This window comes from Seriola lalandi, unplaced genomic scaffold, assembly GCF_002814215.2.
Source record: "Seriola lalandi dorsalis isolate HSWRI2012SDOR001 ecotype SW California unplaced genomic scaffold, Sedor1 jcf7180002054949, whole genome shotgun sequence".
In the NCBI taxonomy this organism is placed as follows: Eukaryota; Metazoa; Chordata; class Actinopteri; order Carangiformes; family Carangidae; genus Seriola; species Seriola lalandi.
This window is the reverse complement of record NW_019525500.1, coordinates 1,613,108-1,632,620: the sequence shown is the minus strand read 5'-3', so window position 1 is coordinate 1,632,620 and position 19,513 is coordinate 1,613,108. Positions and strand designations below refer to the sequence as shown.

Here is a 19,513-nt window from a genome sequence, read left to right as displayed (position 1 = left end):
CCTCTGTCTCTCTCTCCAACTGAGCGCAATCCTTCACTGTCCAGATTTACTGAGCAGAGCTGTGCCCACAGGAGCCACATGGCTCTGATTAGCAGAGTGTTGCCACCACGTGGTCATTACAGGAACTACCAGAGGGCATTCACAGACATTTCAATTCCAGAAATGTATTTAGTTGAATTGAAAGTGTTCAAGCCCCACGACTCAAGAGTCTTCTAAGAACAACAACAAACTTTTTTTTTCTAAAGCTCCAGAACAGCTCAATGGAACTTGAGGTGATATTATTTTGTCAACTATTACCATTTGCAAGGAGTGACGTGAGCCAACACGGAGAAGTCCTGAGAAAAATTCTAACTGGGCAAACTCCATTCACTGAGAAGGTTGTGTGATTAGAGTCAAAAGCTCCAGAACAGCTACTAAATGGACATTATGGTGAGATTGTTGAACTTACACTGTTGACTTAGCAATGTGCAACTAATAATTGCAATGATCACCTGCAAATTATGACAATTAAAATGACTCAAAGCTTGACAACTAATGACTGTAAATGGCATTAGTGCAAAAGTACAAACAGGTATGGAAAAAAAGCATTTTATTTATTTTTTAAAGTTTATATGTTTTGTTTATAAGTTTGTTTTTGGGGGATGCACTTAAATCAGGAGAGTGTATATTTAAATACTTAAATTAAAACCAAAATATGACTAAAGCAACTCAAAGAAAAGCCCCTCAATCCCCTGTGGAGCCACTTTCTCTGGTGCGCATGAGTTACAACGTACAGTATTTACAATGGGGGAAATATTCTGTAATGAAAAAAATCACTAAAACATAACAAAAATGAAATCAAGGGATTTGATTCATGAATTCAGCATGGCATTGTCTTGATAGCACTTACGGTATTATGACAATATGGTGATGGAATATCACTACAAAGTCTCATTTGACTAAAATACAGTCCAAAATTTATAAACAGCTGTTAATGGATCAGAATTTATCTCTAAGGATTATCTGATAATGATCCATCTGGAGCTAATAAGATGAAACATATCCAAATAACTAATTCAGGGAACTTAATTTGATTTCCATTCTTGCATTACACGTACAAAGACAAAGACAGATGAATGGTGGAAAGAGTCAGTATAAAGAGAAGAGAATACGGTTTCTTGTGCCTTGAACAATCACAGATCTGCAGACATGTTAAACACAACTACACACACGCATGCACACACACACACACACACACACCTTTACACAATTATTAATTCCAGAGCCTTACAGTATTATTAACCCACCTCACCTTCTCCTCTATAACTCCACACCTTGTTTCATTTTACTCTACTCACTTCTGGCTTTTGACACATACTTTGTCTCTGCATGTGTGTCTGCACACACAGAGCACTTTGAAAGACTAATACCGGCATTTTGGGGGCAGGAAAAGAATGGTAGCAATTTTGCATCTCCGGTTCTCCCATATTGTGACCTACCCCTGCTCATTAAAGGGAAATATCATCTCTCTGAAGTATGTTTTGATTTAACTGTTACAGCGTAAAGGAATAGTATGTATGAATAATGTTTTAAACCGGATTAGTTTTGATTGAAGATCTGAGAGAGGGAGGAAGGGGTTGCTCACAAGTGTGAGGGCTGCACCTCTAATATCCCTCCTCCTCATCAGCACCAAGGGTCCAGGACCTGGTCCATGGGTACCTCCTGAGAGCTCCTAATCAAAACCTTCCTTCCTTTCCTTCTCACTGTACACGCTGAGCGTCATTCTTGGACAGATGCTGCTAACCAGGGTCTTGAGACAACACTGTCCAACCGTGAGATAGTATAAGAGTGTGTCCAAGTGTGTGTTAGGATGAATAAAAGCTTAAATTTTCCACATTTTCATTCAGTGTTCTACTGAGCTGATTTGCTGTACTAGGCCAACTGTATACTGTACGTCAACACATCTTTGCAGTGTCCCTGTTCCACCGTTACTTGAGTGGTTGAGGAAATTAAGAATATGGTGATTATGAGAGTTGAAGGATACAAAGCAGCCGTCAGGCAACAGCTGCCAAAAGCTCTGATCAAAACCAGGGTTGCGGTCAATTCAAGCAATTCAACATGTAAATAGAAACTGCAGTTTATTTGTTAATGATGATTGAGCGCTAGGTCTCACTCTAATAGGTTGGACATTATTATTTCATGCCAGAGGTTGTGATTTTGAAAAAGTGGAATTTTTAAGGATATATCTCTGAATTGTCAGCGTAATGGGACGAACCTTGAAATATGTTCACTTTTAGCTCTAACGTTTTTAAAACTGCAGTCTGCAACTTCAAGGAGTTCAGGTGGTTTGAGTGCCGCCTCCTGGTGGACCTGCACTTCTTTTGGACTGCACAGAGAAAGTGGCACACCCAGAGTGTATGTTTGTGTCTGCAGATGTGTGCATGTGTATAATTTCACATAAAATCTCAATTAACACAACAAAGGGCTTTTGTGCTGCAGCGATATCACACGGAGAGCAAATTCAAACAAAATAACTCTAAATAACTGTCAAACCAGAGAAAATTAGGCATGACTGATTACAGTTTGGAGAAATGTGCGAGGTGATGTGCATCATATGTCAGCTCCTTCTGAGGTAGCCCTTTTTAAATTTCCTGTTTAAGCAACCAAATTAATTCAACTTAAGCTGTGTTTGCATGGTTTTCGCTGTAATAAGGAACCTCAGAGGAGTGGAAGAGGCTTCAGAAGACCTCACTCCTGGGCTGATCAAGTAGCAAGATTATTTCTGACTTTGGTCTATTTTTCCTCCAGTATGTCTATCAACTTCATTTTGCAAATAGGATATCATTATTAAAATTGCAACCATGCATGGTGAAAGTCATGCAGCTTTAATGGTGGAGTGGATTGGGCTCTGAAAGCCTCTTTGAAGATCCCCCAGGTTTTCTGCACCGGTCACAGCACATGGATAGGGGGTCTCTTTGTTAAAAAGTTGGCAATGATGACTCAGTTAATAAAAGAGAATGAAAGGATGAGGGTAATGATGGCCTTTCAAAAATATCTGTCACTTTTTCTTGGTATGTTTTGTTTCTACAAAACTTTTTTTTCTGTCTCTTGTCCTTCACATCCTGAGATGACTCCAAGTTCTGATTTTCTTTGCATCCCTCTGAAAATGTGCTAGCACTCTCCGCATTCTTCAATCAGTGGATAACTCAAGACAGTTTCCGTCCCAGTTTGGACATCATTAAATGGCTGACAGATATTATTGGCCTCACTGCATCCTCTGAATCCCCCTCCCCACCTCCAACTCCTGTCTATTTTTTTGTCAAAATCAGAGTTTAACTCAGTGGAACATACAGCAGTCAGTGCTAATATACAACACATACAGGATTGGGGGGTACCTTTCCACGCCAGTATTGTAGTTTCCCTGCATTAAAAGAAAGGGAAATCTTCACTGTGAGCAGACAATATCCATGTGATTCTGCATTAAAGAGCAAACAATGACCACTGCAAAAGCATCAGTCATTTCCTGAAATTTCTTTCAGAAACCTTTTCAAGTTAATGGCAACTTTATTTTCTCCATTCTTTTCTACAGGGCCTCCAAAGCAGCAGGACAGTAATTGCTTGCAGTTGAACACATGTACCACACAATACATTGGTGGGTTTGATTGTGTACTACATTTTTTCTTCTTTTGTTTGTATTTTTAGTGCAGCACACATGGAGTGAGGATAAATGGGCCGTTGACAGAATGGCTTTGCTGTTGTTTGAGATTAAATCAGGCTGAAAGAGAACAAAATCACATTGCACTGTTGCTTGCTTGCAGTATAAAATACATTTTAACATTTCGAGAAGTTTGGTTCAGTATAAAGCCTCAACATCCATTTTTCTTTCACCTGAAATCCTAGTCTCTGTCCCAATCATACACTTCAGATGATGATTCTGGTGTATTTTTTTCTCATTCACTGAGACTGGCCTACGGACACAATCCAGCCTCTATTCGACACTGCTCGGTTCAGCGGTGTGGCCAGAAATGTTCCAACTCATCTTGTGCCGTTGCTGAACAGTTTTTATGGCCTCACACATCATCCTGTACACCTCGGCTCCAGACCCAGAAAATTGAGAGCGTAAAGGTAGTGATGACTCATATGGAGCCTCTACATCTGTTAATGCCACCTTTTTTTAGATTGAGACTTTGTTAACTTCACACACACTGTCTAAGCTTGTTCATATCTCTCAGGTGAGCTAGAGCTGATAGATTGTTTTAACAAGACAGACTATGTGAGGTTCCCCCGCTTTTTTAGCTTTGGTGTGACATGATGCAAGTTTACAAATACCTCATGAAAAGTCAGAAAACCAGCAGACTGCGTAATTTTAAATTGAGTGACAATTACTGTTATCGTAAATAGGATTTCAGATTTTTGTGTTTGTGTTTTTGTGAACATCACTTTATAAGTTCAAAATGATTCTGATGTCCCTATGAAAAATATAGTACATATTCTAATTGTAAATAACTAAATAAAATTATTTTCCATTGCAGGGCAAACAAGGACATTTTAGGCAGCTCTTCACATTTATTTTTATTTAAAATTAATTTAACTTACCATTATTAACTAGGTCAGGTGCAAGTTATGCAGGAAGCTCTCATCAGTCTCAAAGGAAGTGCCCCCACACCAATTGTACATACTGTCAACAGGAATCCTGGAAACATATAGAAAATTTCCCTGTAACTGAAAGTATGTTCACAACGTTTTTTAAGGACTTAGACTAAAGATTTTAGTCAAACTCTGATAAATCTTTGATCATCCATTTATCTCATCTAGCATAAAAGTATAGAAGTATGAAAACTGACATGTATTATTTTGCTAGTTCAAACGCAGACAGGAAATGTGGCATTTCATGGTACAGCTAACAACAGTTTAAGGTTATGTTTTTTTTTACGACATATGTTTTAGCAGCTGACATTCACACCAATTTTCTTAGCTCTAAGCCAACAAGATAATGGCGCTGGTTCATATTGAAAAAAAATTGTTGCAGTATTAACTAGTAGAGTTAACATTCGCTGCCTACCACTACATTGCTGAAGAGCTTGAAAATTGAAAATTTTGCAGGGGAGGGCTTGATTCTTCCCCTTCTATATGGTTTCTCTCCAAATGTGACTTTTAGCTGTTTTCCTTATTACATAAGAATTATTTCTCTTTGTCATCTGAAACCAAAGAAGTTAAATGTATCACAGTGAAAAAGTTCTTTATGTAAAATGCATGTGTCCCTCATCTCCCTAAAATGGTAGTTCCCCCGTCCTCATTTAGTTAAAAATATTTAGGCAGGAAAGTTGGCAGTTGGCACATTGAGATAATATTGATTAAATGGCAGTATTTCAACATGACCCAAACAATGGTGATTCAGTGGTTGTTTTTTCATCATGTAAATAGTGACTGCTATAGAAATGTTGAACTTGAATACTTTTTGTTCGTGAGGCTAAAATTATATTAGTCCATTATAATGACACTTAGATCATATCAGCCTTGTGGTATTAGGAAATAGGGCTTTGGTCTGCAAACACACTGTGAAGAACTACCTGGCTAGTAACCTCACTTACAGTCATGCACATTTGTGTAAACTAAACTGAATACTATTCTGCAACTTGAGTGGCAGAACAAGCAGCACAGAGTCAACAGATTCTGCCTTATTGGTACGTGACCTGTATCGCACCAGTTTTATATCTTTAGTTTTCATTCTGCTTTTTTAACTCAATGTTTTATCATGCATCACAGGGACCGTGGGCCTGGGTTGGTGTTTAACAGCTTTACTGGAGAGCTGTGACTCTGGCTGCTGCTTTAGTCAGCTTTAGTTAAAGCTGGCTTCGCTTCGGATTGTTTGGTCTTTTCATAATTTGTTGTGGGCCTAAATCATTCCCCTTTAGCCTGAGCCGTTTTAGTAGTTTGAATGTGTGTTGTGAGTGTGGTTAAACCTCTAGATCACGACTGACCATCCCATGTGAGTGATTTTGTTTTGTGTTGTTTATTGTATTTATTTTGTTTCTAATTTGCAGCTACATGTCTGACTATTTTACACAAGTAACATTGATTTATGTAGTTTATTTTGCTTAAGTTGCAAATAGGTGGCATTGTATTTCAGGCGATTATTGTTTTGTGTAGTTTATTGTATTTATTTTAGGCCTCATTTGGAGATTATGTGTCCGACCATTTAATTTTTAATTTGTTTCTTTTTTTGTTTTGTTTTTTACACTCACAGTGTTTTGTTTGAGTGTAGCCCAACTAATTGTACTTATTCCTCCTTGTCTTAGGCTGAGAGCCTGAACTGGACCCCCAAAAGCCCAATGGCCCACAAGAACAGTGTTGTATGGCAGCTATATATAGCAGCTACATCTTCATTGGCTGCATTCTGAAGGTGACACAATATAAAATACGACATTCATTAAAGTTTTTGAGTGATGATATTAAATGGGAGTTGAATTGTGGAAGAGAGTGGGATAAAATTATTTAATGCAGCCGTGTCACTTCTCCTAACTCTAATATTATATCATCTGAGACACAAAATTGTGCCTAAGAACCGTAAGAACCAGGAGTGAAACCAACTTGGACGGTGCCTGTGCTTTCCAAGGTCCTTTTTTGAGGACTTAAAGAATGATGTCTTTGTCCACCACGTTGCCCTCATCTTGCAAGCGAGCATTGAACAGGCCGTTCTAAAAACACACGGCTCCATGCCAGCTCCAGAGAAAGCCATTTGGACATCTAATAGCTGTGGACCAGGCCAGCTTAATGTAAGCCTTATTGTGATTACCTGATGTAATGACAGCCAATCCAAATACGGCCTGTAAGCCATTACAGGCCGAACAAGAGGAACACATTATGCATTGCACTATGTTAGCCTGACAGGGTCTGAACAATGCAGCATGAAAACGTTTCCACCCTGTTATTGTGACCCCTAAGGGAATGGGGAGAAACTGTTTTGGGCAGTTTCATATCCCAAATACCACCGACCGGACCTTTGAAGGCTGGCAACAGGCCCTAAAAGCCCTGTCCGCAATCTTAATGTAAACACAGATAAAAGGATTGGAAACATTTACTCACATCGAGCTGTTAATAGTCGACGATGCTGTTTGAAATGTGTGTCTCAAAGCTTGTGCCAGTAAATCGCAGGAAATGTAAAATAGGAGTAATAGTCAGCTGTAACATAATGTCATTGAACATCACACTCTTTAGATATCTGCGAGAAAATACAACTTGATTGGCCAATTAGTTCCAGCTCAGGAACTTTAACTATTTACCATGTGTTTTTGGGGGGATTACTGCAAACAGGTAGAGCCGATTGTGCCGGTCAGCATGAATGACACTGACATACATGACAGAAATTGGCGGGAAATGTGCCATCTGTGATTGAGGCCAATTTTCCCACTCGAGTTCAGAGAAACATGGAGCACACACATGATTTTCCACCATCACTCCTATTAACTCAATTGTGGCCAATTTAAGTCCAGATATGAGAATTTTGTGTGGGAAAAGTTGACACCAGTCCAGTACCTGTAGAGTTTCACACAGTCCAAGCTGCTTCAAACATCATTCACTCTTTCCCCTTGTGAAAAGCTACATCTCAAAACCTTTCCAAAAAAATATCAAAATCTGTTTCAGCTCTTGTCCGTTTGTCTTTAGATATAGCCTGTGGGATTCCCTGCCCTGTTGACACTTTATAACGCTAATCGTTAATCAAGATTACACTGACTATCTCATTACACAAGACAACCTGTAAGGGAGTGAGATAATTCATCAGCTTTTGCCTCTCTGCCTGCCTCAGGAATGTTTTCAGAGAGGCTTTAACTTTTTCAAAGCACTTTATTCTCCTGGAACCTTGTCCCACGACTTGGCTCATTCACTACAGGACAGGATCTGTGCATTTACCTAGAATAATTTCCCGGCTGAAAAGAAGCTATTATTAATACCACCCCACACACTCTTGTTTCAGTCTCTCTTGTGAATGCTCAGTTTCCTAAACCCAGGTCTGCTAAAGCAATTGCAGCTGGCCCTGACACTTAGTCAAGCACCAGCTGGTTTCTTGACGGAAAGGTACAGTATTTATAAATACTTAAGCCTATTGTGCGTTTGTGTGCCTCTGACAGATGTTTGCAGATTAGTTAAATGCATTAAATATTGTGGAACCAGAAATGTAAAAAAAAAAAAGACAAAAACATATTTAAAACATGACCACAGTTCTTCTTTTATGTAAGGTTCTTTTATTAATGGTGGATGTGTTAGTTCTCATGGCTTTAGCTGTGGTTCATGGTTCACGGTTCATGTTAAGAGGCCGTTTTGGTGGTTTTGGAGAACAGAGGAAGGGGAAGGCACCAGGTCAGTGAGGGAAAAGTGGCAGGAGAGGGGTGAGGTTGCCCCAAATTGCTGATTTATGGACAGTTTGGTGGTTTCTGCATTTAATGATATAGTTCAGGGATCTGGACAATGACGTAGTTGAACAGAAATTACATGAGGCACACTCGATTCATTTTGCTTTCTATAAATGTCATTAACATGTGACAAAAGTTCACTTGTTACTAATGCCAAATCTTTTTTCATGAATTTGTCTGAACACTACAAAATCTCTTCTTGCCAGACACATCACTCGACATGTGACAATATAAATAATTTGACTGCTCAGGCAGATTTTTTCCAGTGTTTTGAGAAGACGATGGCAGTGGGTAACTTTCAGTGTGAGGTAAATCGAGAGCTCCTCATAAATTTTCTGGTATTCAACCAGGATGTTGAGTTTCAGTTTTTCATCCAGCTCTGTTTTTAAGAGGGCCAGGAACCGAAGCCAAGACAGCATTCAAGGGCAGCTTCACCCCCAAGAGAGCAGAGGTATCCCGTTGCTGAGGGTGAGTGAAGGCATTGTGGCAGAGGAATCATGTGATCACAGTAGGGCCGGTGCGTCCAGTCTTCTCATGGAGCTGAGAAACCTTCAGGGCAATGTCTACCAGGGGAGCCAGCATGACCTGGACGATGAGATAAGATAAACACACAGAACATATAATGACTTCCTGTTCAGGTCATACCATCCTCACATATCTTCCAAAACATACTCGCTTTTTTATAGCCCTACCTGCAGGTGATTGGAGGATCAAAGTTAAAATATTTTCTTTAAATAAGTATAAAAACATCACTCGAGATAAGCTGCTTCAGGAAAAAACTAAATGTAAATGATGCAATCATCTGAACGAACTGGTCATGCACTTCCCTTGAGATGACAGCTAATCTAAGTTTCAAAACTATGAGCAGGAACATGAACTATCCTGACCTGGTCCAACCAGAGATCTGCCAGAGTGAAATCATTTTCTGGTGGTGATTCTCAACCAGGGTGTGAGCCAGAGATGAGAAAAACATAGCGAAATCAGAAAATAATTTTTTTTTGGCTGAAATATGAGGTGCTTCCTCTTCTCTAAACCTGTTCTTATCAAAATGCAACCCTCTGGGTGTGTAAATCAAACTAACCCAAAGTCAGCCAACTGAACCATTAACCCGGTGGACATTTATCTGTCAAGTTAAGATTCTGAAGCAATATGTTTCTGCTTATCCGTTCATCCAAGATGTGTAAGCAGTGAAGAGGATAAAGGGCTTGAGTGGAACTTTTATTCACTTTTTTTTGGGGCTTGTCTCACTTTCTTGTTCTACATCAACCCCCTGTCCACACCAGTCAAAACAACTTTATGAAGTGTCTCGTTGGAACCTCGCACTCTTTATTTTTCCCTTATGCTCTTTTCATAGTGGCCCTGATAAGCTGCTATAACTCAAGACTTGGCCAAACATCTCCATCATCTCCCATGTTGAATATAGGCTCTGGAACTCGTTTTTTTGGGGAGCTCCACCCGATGCAAGCTGGCTGCACATTACAGATCATTCCACCCAGCAAGAAGGGTATGGGGGCCCATGCCTTAAAGCCCCTTAAAGCTCAGTTTGGTTTTGACAATGGCAATAATATAATGATATGAACTTTGACCAGTTCTGTAGAAACTGTTACCTAGGTGGGTATCCTTTCTTTTCTTTTCCTGTGATTTTTGACATATGAAAATATTCAAAAGAAGAGAAAAACTGTTGCTGGTCCCATGGCTATTTATTTTCCTATTTGATGACTTCATTGTCTACATCTTTCTCTCACTGGATCTAGCTGGCTGGAATGACTCCTTATTGTCCTGACCTGTGGGTCCTGGTAAATCTTCTGGGGGTCCTTCTCATAGCTGTCTATGTAGAGCCTGACAGTTGCCCCCGCGCTGCCTGTACCGCTGAGACGGAAAATAATCCTAGAACCATCGGAGAAGATGATCCTGAGGCCCTGCGAGAGTGAGAGAAAGACGGAGGAGAGATGATGATAAATGGAAATGTACAGTAACAGGAAAACATGTGGAGGTAGAATGTATTAGGTGCAATGTGACATGGTTGCATGCTAAGAGTTATTCATTGGGCATTATCCACTATAGCGATATAACTTTATTAGGTTTTCAGTCAATTCTAACATTAACTCAACCATTTATACTTTTAAAGATGAGATCAGTTCAAAATACTAACGATTAATTACAGTAGGAATACGCAAGAATGCTTTAGTTGAACTGAAGGTGGACACTAAAAACATTTTCATTTAAGAAATGGGTTTCGTCTGATGATAGATGAGGGAGCACAGGATCCATATGTAATGAGGTCCGCTTTGTCGGCTGCTTACCTGGTTTTTGGACACACTTCCATCAACAGGGTCGGTATAGGCAAAGTTGTCAGCAATAGCCACCTCGTAAGTCTTATCACCTGACGACAACTTCTTTCCTTTGAAGGATGGGTCGAACATTGCTGTCTCCAGACCCTTGATCATCTTGTTGGCAGCATCTGAGTCGACCTCCTCATAGTCGTACCTGCAATGGAAAGTTGAAATTAGGTTGATGCAAAAAATATGATCTGCCAGCAAACTGGCATCAGAAAATTACAGATTTTTGGTCACAGCACAACACTTCAAGTTTAATTTGAAGAGGTAGGAGTGATAATTCTACACTTCAATGGAAGTTAGTACAGAGTTTTGCTATAGAAAAGATCGTTCCCATTATTAAACCAAGCGTAGGGCTTCTTTCCTCAGCTTCGCACTCCAGCCTGTGTGATTTAGGGGTTTTATTTGACCAGTCCATGTCGTTCGACACCCATATTAAGCAGATGGCCAGATATAGGTTTTTCCACATCAGAAACATCAGTAAACTGAGACCTGTAGTTTAAAATGCAGAATTAGAAATTCTCATACATGCTTTTATTTCTTCATGCATTGACGTACTGTAATGCACTAATAGAACACAATACAATTCAACAGCACTACAAACCTACCTTCCTAAAAAAATGGCAACTGAGTGTACATGAATCAACTGTCTCGGGCTTTCATGTGCTGTAGTTCTCTTATTTGCCACTAGACAGCGGCAGAGTACAATTTGACCAACCCACATCATCCCTGTAGGTGCTAAAAAAACCAAGTCCTGGAACGAGCAAGTATTAAAAACATTTTTTACACTGACAACCTGAAACACTTGTCTTGTGGGACTCAAGCCCACATGTCATACACCATTCTACACAGTTCAGTGCTGACCTGGTGAAGAAGTTCCTGCCAAACTTCTGCCAGTGATCCTTCATGATATCCTCCACACTCTGTTTCCTGGTGGCTAAGATTGACAACCATGCAAGCACCGCCCACAGGCCGTCCTTCTCGCGGATATGATCTGAGCCTGGTTGGTTAGCAGAGGGAGAGGAGAGGGGGTGAGTGAGTAAGTAAGGGGCACTACTTTCTCTTACTGGAGTTCTGGCTACACAAATCTGATGACTTTTACTCACCAGTGCCAAAGCTCTCCTCTCCACACAGTGAGAGTTTTCCAGCATCCATCAGGTTCCCAAAGAACTTCCAGCCAGTTGGAGTCTCGTACAGATGCATCTTAAGATTTTTAGCCACACTGAAACAGATTGGCACACACAATAAACCACATAAGTAAAAATGTATCTGTAACTCAAGGGAGTTCAGACTTTTTCAGTTTACCCAAGAAGGAAAACTTTAAAGAATCCATTTTGTCACACGGTATTTACTTGTCAAGGGCTCCACTGGTGGGCATACTGCGGGCCAGTCCTTTGACACCAGTCTTCTGGAAGTAAGGGATGCTTGTAATGTTGGCAGCAATGACAGCAACTGAGTCTGAGGGGTTCACAAAGAAGCCATGTTTACCCAGCACCATGTTACGGTCCTGAAAAGGGGATAAAAAAAGTGGGAAAGATGGAACGGGGTCAACAATCACAAAGAGCAGACATGATTTAGTTTAATTTACAAGAATTAGTTTCCTGAACTGTGATAAATATTTGTTCAGTAGGTTAACTTGTGCCAGCCCTTCTGGAGTTTTCTTGAGAAAGATTCAGATGCTTAACTTCATGAGTTTTTTTTTCTATAGTATTTTAAAATCCAAAACAAAAAACATTATGTAAAAACCACTCCTTATCTCTCATTATGAATTCTGAAGGGAGCAGAAGGACGCCAGATTTAGTATAATTCTAATCATATAACCCAATACTGTTCCATATTAAAACTTGTTTTTTTCACAAAATATGAGAACGGTTCTTTGGGGGAAAGCTAAAGAAAAACTGCTGACTAAAAACATTTGCTGTCCTCGTTAAAGGCTGTGCCAAAGTCAAAATTAGTTCACTTCAGCCTCACCCCAGGACCCAGGCCCATTATTACTCTAGTCTATTAAAAAGAAAAAAAAACTAAAATTAAAAACTTATAGAACAGAGTTTATTAAATTCATTTTATGTGAGCTGACATCATTGATTAAATTTCAGTTAAAAACTTTCATAACTATGCTCTCACCTCCCCCCAATATACTGTCTGATTTAACTGCTATAAAATCACCCTCCTTGGAGAGAAAGTTGACTTACACCATCACCATCAAAGGCGGCTCCAAAGTCATATTCTCCTCCCTTCATGGTTTTGACCAGGTCAGCAGCGTAGGTCAGGTTGGGGTCAGGGTGGTGGCCCCCAAAGTCCTCCATAGGGACACAATTGACTGCTGAGTTGGCAGGAGAACCCAGCTCTTCACAGACTATCTTCTTCACATATGGTCCAACCACTAGAGGGAGAGAGTGTGTCGTTAAAAGGGGCCATCACACCTCTCTAGAGATATAAAAAAACTGGACACTTCTCCACCATCTTGCTTTGTACTAAAGTATAAACCATGAAGCTCCTTTACCCTGTGATGCTCTGGAAATCACAAAAGCCTGTGTTGGGCCGTTTCATACCTCCATGCATAGCATCCAGTCGGACATTAATGTGTTTGGCTCCAGACAGAAGCTCTTTCAGTGCAGCAAAGTCAAAGATGCCCCTCAGCATCTCAGCATAGGCCTCTACAGAGTCCACAATCTCCACTGAGACAAATAAAGTGGAAACAGAACTAAATTAAGATAGCAGTACATGATCAAGAGCTTTGTGTAGCAAACTAATTTTTATCACACACTGGTCACATTAGTTAACAGGTCTCACAATTTAATAGCATTCACTCATTATTTCAGATGACCAGATCATATTTAAAAGCAAAATTTGCTATCACATTCCAAGTCCCTTGTATTCATTTTCAACCTTGAACAAAGGAATTATTGAACTGCTATAAACTGTTTATCTTTCATTTGAGGGTAGGACTCCTCATGTGAATGTACCTGTGAAAGGCTTGAAGGTTTCCACATCAAAGGTCTGCTTGCCAATCTTGGACAGATCCACTTTCAGCTCTGGGCAGATGTGATACTCCTGCAGGCCTTTGCTGATTTCAAATATTTTGTTTGTGATGCCCTCTGGGGCAGGTCCTGGGGAGAGAGAAAGGTAGAGCGGATGGTTAGGGATTATATCCTTACAAATACACTGTAGCAAATGCGAATAGTGTGCCCAAGTCAAACAGTGCTCTTAAAATGACTATATACATTTCCCTTCACTGCTTGCAGTGCAACATAGCTGGTAGAGGAGCATTACGCCTGTGAGCTCATGTGACAACTGGGAGTATAATGTTGTCTCAACTCACCTCCGCTGGAGATGTTGTACTTGATGCCAAAATCTCCATTGGGGCCCCCTGGGTTGTGGCTGGCTGTGAGGATGATGCCACCAACTGCCTTTATCTTGCGGATCACACAGGAGACTGCTGGGGTGGACATGATGCCATTCTGACCAATCACCAGGTGATTAATCTGCAGGCAGGAACACATATGCTTTTAATGCAAACATCCATAGACTCGCAAACAAAAGGAGAAACAGAGGGAGATACTAGATAAAGATTAATCCAAAAACAATAGCAGTTTAATTTGAAGGGCAGGGATAGCCAAGCTGAATGTACAGGCACTGTAAACATGTTATTCTCAGCACATATAGTACTGTGCAAAGGTTTTTGGCACTTTAGATGTTTAGATTCCTATCCATCACACAATACCATCAGGCAGGAACCTACATGGTCCAAAATTTGCTCTGCAGCCTGATAACGACTCCAAACATTGAGCCAGCATCATAAAGAACTATCTTCAGCAACAAGAAGAACAAATAGTCCTGCAATAGATTGTATGGTCCCAACAAAGCCCTGATCTCAACAACATGGAGTCAGTCTGGGATTACATGAAGAAACAGAAGACACTGAGACAGTCTAAATCTGTGGCAAGAACCTAAAATGATGGCAAGCTCTCAGAGATGCTTGGAACAACCTACAATTTAGGTACCTTGAAAAACTGTGCACAGGTGTACCTAGGAGCATTGGTGCAGTTGTATAGGCAAAAGTTGGTCACAGCAAATATCAATTTGATTTGGATTTGTTTCTGTTAGCTGCAGATTGTATGAAGTAAATTGACTTGTGCTTTTCTTAAGTGTTTAAAACCTTTAAATTTACTGCAGAAGAGGTTACATAAAAATACCATTTGTTTATCTTCCTGTCGCTATCTTAGTCCAACAGCTCTGTCTATTTAAACATACAGCTGTTTGCTTCGTGTAAACATAGGAACAGCAATGCCTATGTCTGGGCAGCATTGGTACATGATAGTTTCCTCACTGATTCATTTCCTAACAATAGCCACTTGCGGAGAAACTGCAAAACATATCCAACAGCTTTGTGCAACTTGAACCTATTTGCATCAGTGAAGAAAACCCTGAATTCACCATTAGCTGCTTTGCAGTAACTGCACCGGGGACATCTCATGAGAAAGGTCACAGCCTCAGTCTAGGCAGCAACAACAACACCCTTGCCAAATGTGATGAGGTTCCTTTTTGTTTGCAGTTGTGGGTGCTGCATTTGGGATAAAAGCACTGGATGATTAATATCTATAGATGTCAAATGAAACGCAAACGTACTGTATGTACTACTCATTCATTTCTGCTCTTGACCGCGCAGTTCCCATCTATGCTACAGACATATGCAGAGCAACGTGACTGGCTGCACGTTGCTCGTCACGCCCCCTCTGCTCGCCTAAAATCGTTGCTGGCTGTAACATCAGAGTGAAGGCAGCCAGTGGCATCTCACCACAGTTATTATGAAACAACACAACGTCAGCTTATCATACTTCCTTTTACAACACTGAAAACTGTGCATGACCAACACTTGAGATTGTGTGGAAATCCAAAAAAAGGTTTCAATCTTTTAGGCTAGAGCAAAGATGCTGTCGTGTCAGCATGTAAATGTCAAAGGTAATAGTTGGAAGTGACCTCCTTCATGCACTTTATCCAAAAGATCATCGCGGTCAAGCTGGCACCGGAGACAGTGCAAGAAAATCCAGACGGGTCTTGATAACACCTGTTATTTTAACATGAACGTGGAGGGTCCACTAAATGCTGTGGACCTCATGAGAATCGATCAGTGGCCTTTCACAAACACAGAGTCCAGGCCAATATCAATTATCACAGCATAATAAGCAGAGGAATGCAATGCCTGCTCCACCAGTGTCTCAGTTAAACCGTGCTTGTAAGGGCATGCACCATTGATATTAGTTAGCTAACTGAAAGTCATTCATTTCAGAGGATTGCATCACTTAGCGTTACATTGTGAAATGTTGAACTGAACACGTTTGAAACCCCAGCAAACATTTGAACAGGGCTAACGTGAACCACAATTCAACTTCAATATCATTAACGTTACGATAATGTTAGCTACATGTATTATATGTTATTAGTGAGTTATTAGCGTGTATTCGCTTCAGAATTAACTACAGTGGGTATTGACTAGTTAAGTTTCTCCTGGTAGCTAACGTTAACCACAGACCATAAAATATAATATAAAGGACAGCAGAGTAAAACTTGACAGCTAACTCAATAGCTAGCTTGACATTAACTTGCTAGCTGACAAGTTATTCCGTAAGAGTCTGTTGCACTGGGGGTGTTTTAGCTAACTTAGTTAGCTACACACACACGGGGAAAAAGCAAAGGTGGACAGTATTTCTTTCTTTCTACTGACCCCGTTGCCAGCTGCAATCTGAACGATCAACTGAATCGCGTCTTTCATGAAAAACCTCCCATCTCCTCCCACCACCAGAGTGGCGGCTTGGCGTTCAGCGGGCTCGATGACAGAGATAATGCTCTGGATGAAGTTTTCCGCATAGTGCTGGTTCTGCTGGAAAACAGTCACTCTCTTCCTCAGACCGCTTGTCCCGGGCTTCTGGTCCGTGTACGGCTTGGTCTTCACTTTCGTTATTTTCACCATTTTCAAACCCCAGTGAGCGCACCTATTAGCAGCCCTGTGTGATCCGCAGTCCCTGACCCGAGGAGGAGCCGACTGCAGTGTCAGAGTAGCCACACATACACAGCGGACGACTCCCCCCTTCATAGACCCGCCTTCTCAGTTTAAAGGGCAAGTAGAGCCCATGTAGGATTTCTTTACACTCAACAACATGGGATAGATTATTATTATTTCCTATAACTTTTGGCTCCGTCTTTGGGATTGAAAAATATGAAATACATAACATTATTGTACTGAGGTGAAAAAATGCTGAGGTCTAAAGAAGACTTTAGAGATGCTGAGGTTTTGACCCCCCCTGCAACCAACCACAAGCCTCACATTTTAAAAAGTAGGCTTTTTATGTCAGAGGGATGGAGAGCATGAATATGCCTCTACCATCTCATGTTGGAGTTATTGTGATTACAAGTTTCCAACTTGTAAATTGTGCTCATGTCAGTGTCACAGTAATAATTGCAAAGGGGAAACTCTGACTTTATACCCAACATGACGTTGCAAAGTATGGGAGTGTCTCAAAATTAAGCAAATAGGGATAACTCATGTCAGCCAAAGTGTCTTTGAATGTTATTAAATTCAAATGTAAGGGATATAATCTTATATTGTCAATGCAAAGTACTCTGTAATCATTTAATCATTTTGAAATGTTTACATGGCACATGTGAGAAGAAAGGAAGAAAAATGCATAGGGTGGGAAACTTAAGTGCCAGGATATGAGCGAGGCTATGAGGCTGTTTCAATCTGCTGTGGTACACATCACTGCAGGCTTAACCAGGATATAGAAATGCAGATGAGGCCTCAATTTAATTCATGCTTCAGCAGACCTTTGTACCTTTAAGGTCAAGACACATGCACAGTAGGGTCAATGACTGCAAGGCTTGTGGCCCAGGCCCTAATGAAACCACTGTCAATGAATTAAATAATTAATTCTCTAATAAGTCAAATAAATATCACCAATGCCCTTACAAATAGTGAGAGAGAAAGATATTGCAGTATAACTCTCTATATGATTGAATTTCACAGGGAGAATGTTGTGAAATAGTCCACCTCAGGCCACTGCTGTTTGCCTGTTGCACCACAGTCTGTTTGATCATCATAAGCAGAACAAAGTTTAACGTCCTGCCATCATGACAATGGAGCATGTGAATGAGTGTGGAGTCTGTTGTTTACGCAGGATATGCATCTGGCTATATGCAGTGCGTATATGTATATGATTGCATCTCTCAATAGCGTTGAGAGAATGAAATTGCAGAGCATATAGCCTACCAGGAGCAGAGTACTCATATTTTCTGGCACTGTTGATTTAGTGGCATATTCATTGTATTGTATGATTAATCTAATTGTTTTAATTTTATAGAAAATCGAGTTACAGAAATCATAGTGAACTAAAAGGTATAAGAAAAAATTAAAATGCAACAAAGTTATTTGAAAAAAAACAAACATGTAAAAAACACGATTTGAAATAACAGTGCAGAACGACAGTCCCACAAAGTAGTAGATGTTCAAATTGGCTCAGAACTCCTGAAACCCAGCTACCCTGAGCAGTCGAGTGTTACCAAACCTCTGTGTTGGGAGAGGAAGAGCAGACAGGGGCTCAGGACATTAAATACATCTCAAATGCCATGTGACATTTAGGTAACGGGCTCTACTGTTTCAGCAGAGAAAGTCAAAGGGCAAATAATGACCAGAGAGATATAAATAGGAGGTCAAGACTGTTCTCAGCTGAAAAGGCCAAGGGCAAATAAAGTTTAGACTCGAGTGCAATGCAAAGGAATGTATTTCATTGCCAAGCCCAAATCCTCACAGCACCATACTGTATCAAGAGTATAGACAGTGGGGACCAATATCTGCAGAGAAATACAGATTTGATGCAGGGCTGAAACAGACATTAAGTATTAGGAACTTAAGTACAATCATTTATTTAAAAGTAAAAATAATACTCAGTAAACATTGATTTGGTGATTAAAAGGGCTCAAGATGTATTGGTTAAAACCAAGTTAAAATTGTGATTGTTTTATTTTATCTTTATTTGTCAAATTTCATTCCCTTACTGTGGTCACCTCTCAACAAAACAAAGGGAGCCAGCAACTCCATACAGCATATATCCCCCCACCTCCCTTCCCACCCCACAAAATAATAAAAATAAAAATAAATAAATGCATACACAGACACACACACATATATATATATATACACACACATATATATATGTGTGTACACACATACACATACATATTTTAGCTTTTTAAAAAACAGGTATAACTCATTTTGAACTATAAAGCTGTTCTTATTCCTTTCTCCTCCATCCACTCCCCCTTTCTTCCCCTCCCCTTATATATTAGTTTTTTTATTAATAATATTATTTTTGTATAATATTTGTTTTCTGAATCCTCTTCCATCTTATGTCAAATAGTTTTGCAAGATTCCTAATCCTGTGATTTATTATCTCCATTTTATAAAGTTCATTAATTATGTCCTTCCATCTGCTTGATTGTGGTGCCTCTGCATCTTTCTGAAAAGATATTTTTCAGTTTGAGAGAGAGAGAGCTGCTGTGGTATTCTGCCAGTAATAATTGCTCAGGCCCCAGAAGGAGATTACACTGTAAAATAGTATCCATTATCTTATTTATTTCCGTCCAGTATGTCCGTAAAAAAACAGGATTGTTTTTAATAAATGTTTTTATGTGTAGCTTTAATTTCAATATGAAGCAAGTCCAAACTACATATTAGGACCAGCTTTGGGCTCTTCCTCACATCCCGCAGGACAGAACTGAAATGCTGTAACT

The 19,513-nt window shown here is 40.0% G+C and overlaps 1 protein-coding gene across 1 annotated transcript; it reads right to left on the bottom strand.

Annotated features, from left to right (window-relative positions):
* Positions 1-8,199: 8,199 nt before the first annotated feature.
* pgm1 (phosphoglucomutase 1) lies at positions 8,200-16,793 on the bottom strand. Its single transcript, XM_023394507.2, has 11 exons — positions 16,452-16,793; positions 14,049-14,211; positions 13,693-13,836; positions 13,279-13,404; positions 12,919-13,109; positions 12,079-12,233; positions 11,833-11,948; positions 11,591-11,726; positions 10,694-10,877; positions 10,175-10,309; positions 8,200-8,975 (listed from the first exon to the last, which is right to left on the bottom strand). Exons 1-11 carry the CDS (start codon positions 16,695-16,697, stop codon positions 8,886-8,888), a joined length of 1,686 nt encoding a protein of 561 aa, XP_023250275.1. The 5' UTR covers positions 16,698-16,793; the 3' UTR covers positions 8,200-8,885.
* Positions 16,794-19,513: the final 2,720 nt, after the last annotated feature.

Excerpts from the sequence above, each read along its gene's own strand:
- pgm1 (XM_023394507.2), bottom strand. The coding sequence starts at position 16,697 with ATGGTGAAAATAACGAAAGTGAAGACCAAGCCGTACACGGACCAGAAG. Across the intron at positions 13,110-13,278 it reads ACTGGATGCTATGCATGGAG|TGGTTGGACCATATGTGAAG; the intron begins GTATGAAACGGC and ends CTCTCCCTCTAG. Across the intron at positions 10,310-10,693 it reads GAAGTGTGTCCAAAAACCAG|GGCCTCAGGATCATCTTCTC; the intron begins GTAAGCAGCCGA and ends TCACTCTCGCAG.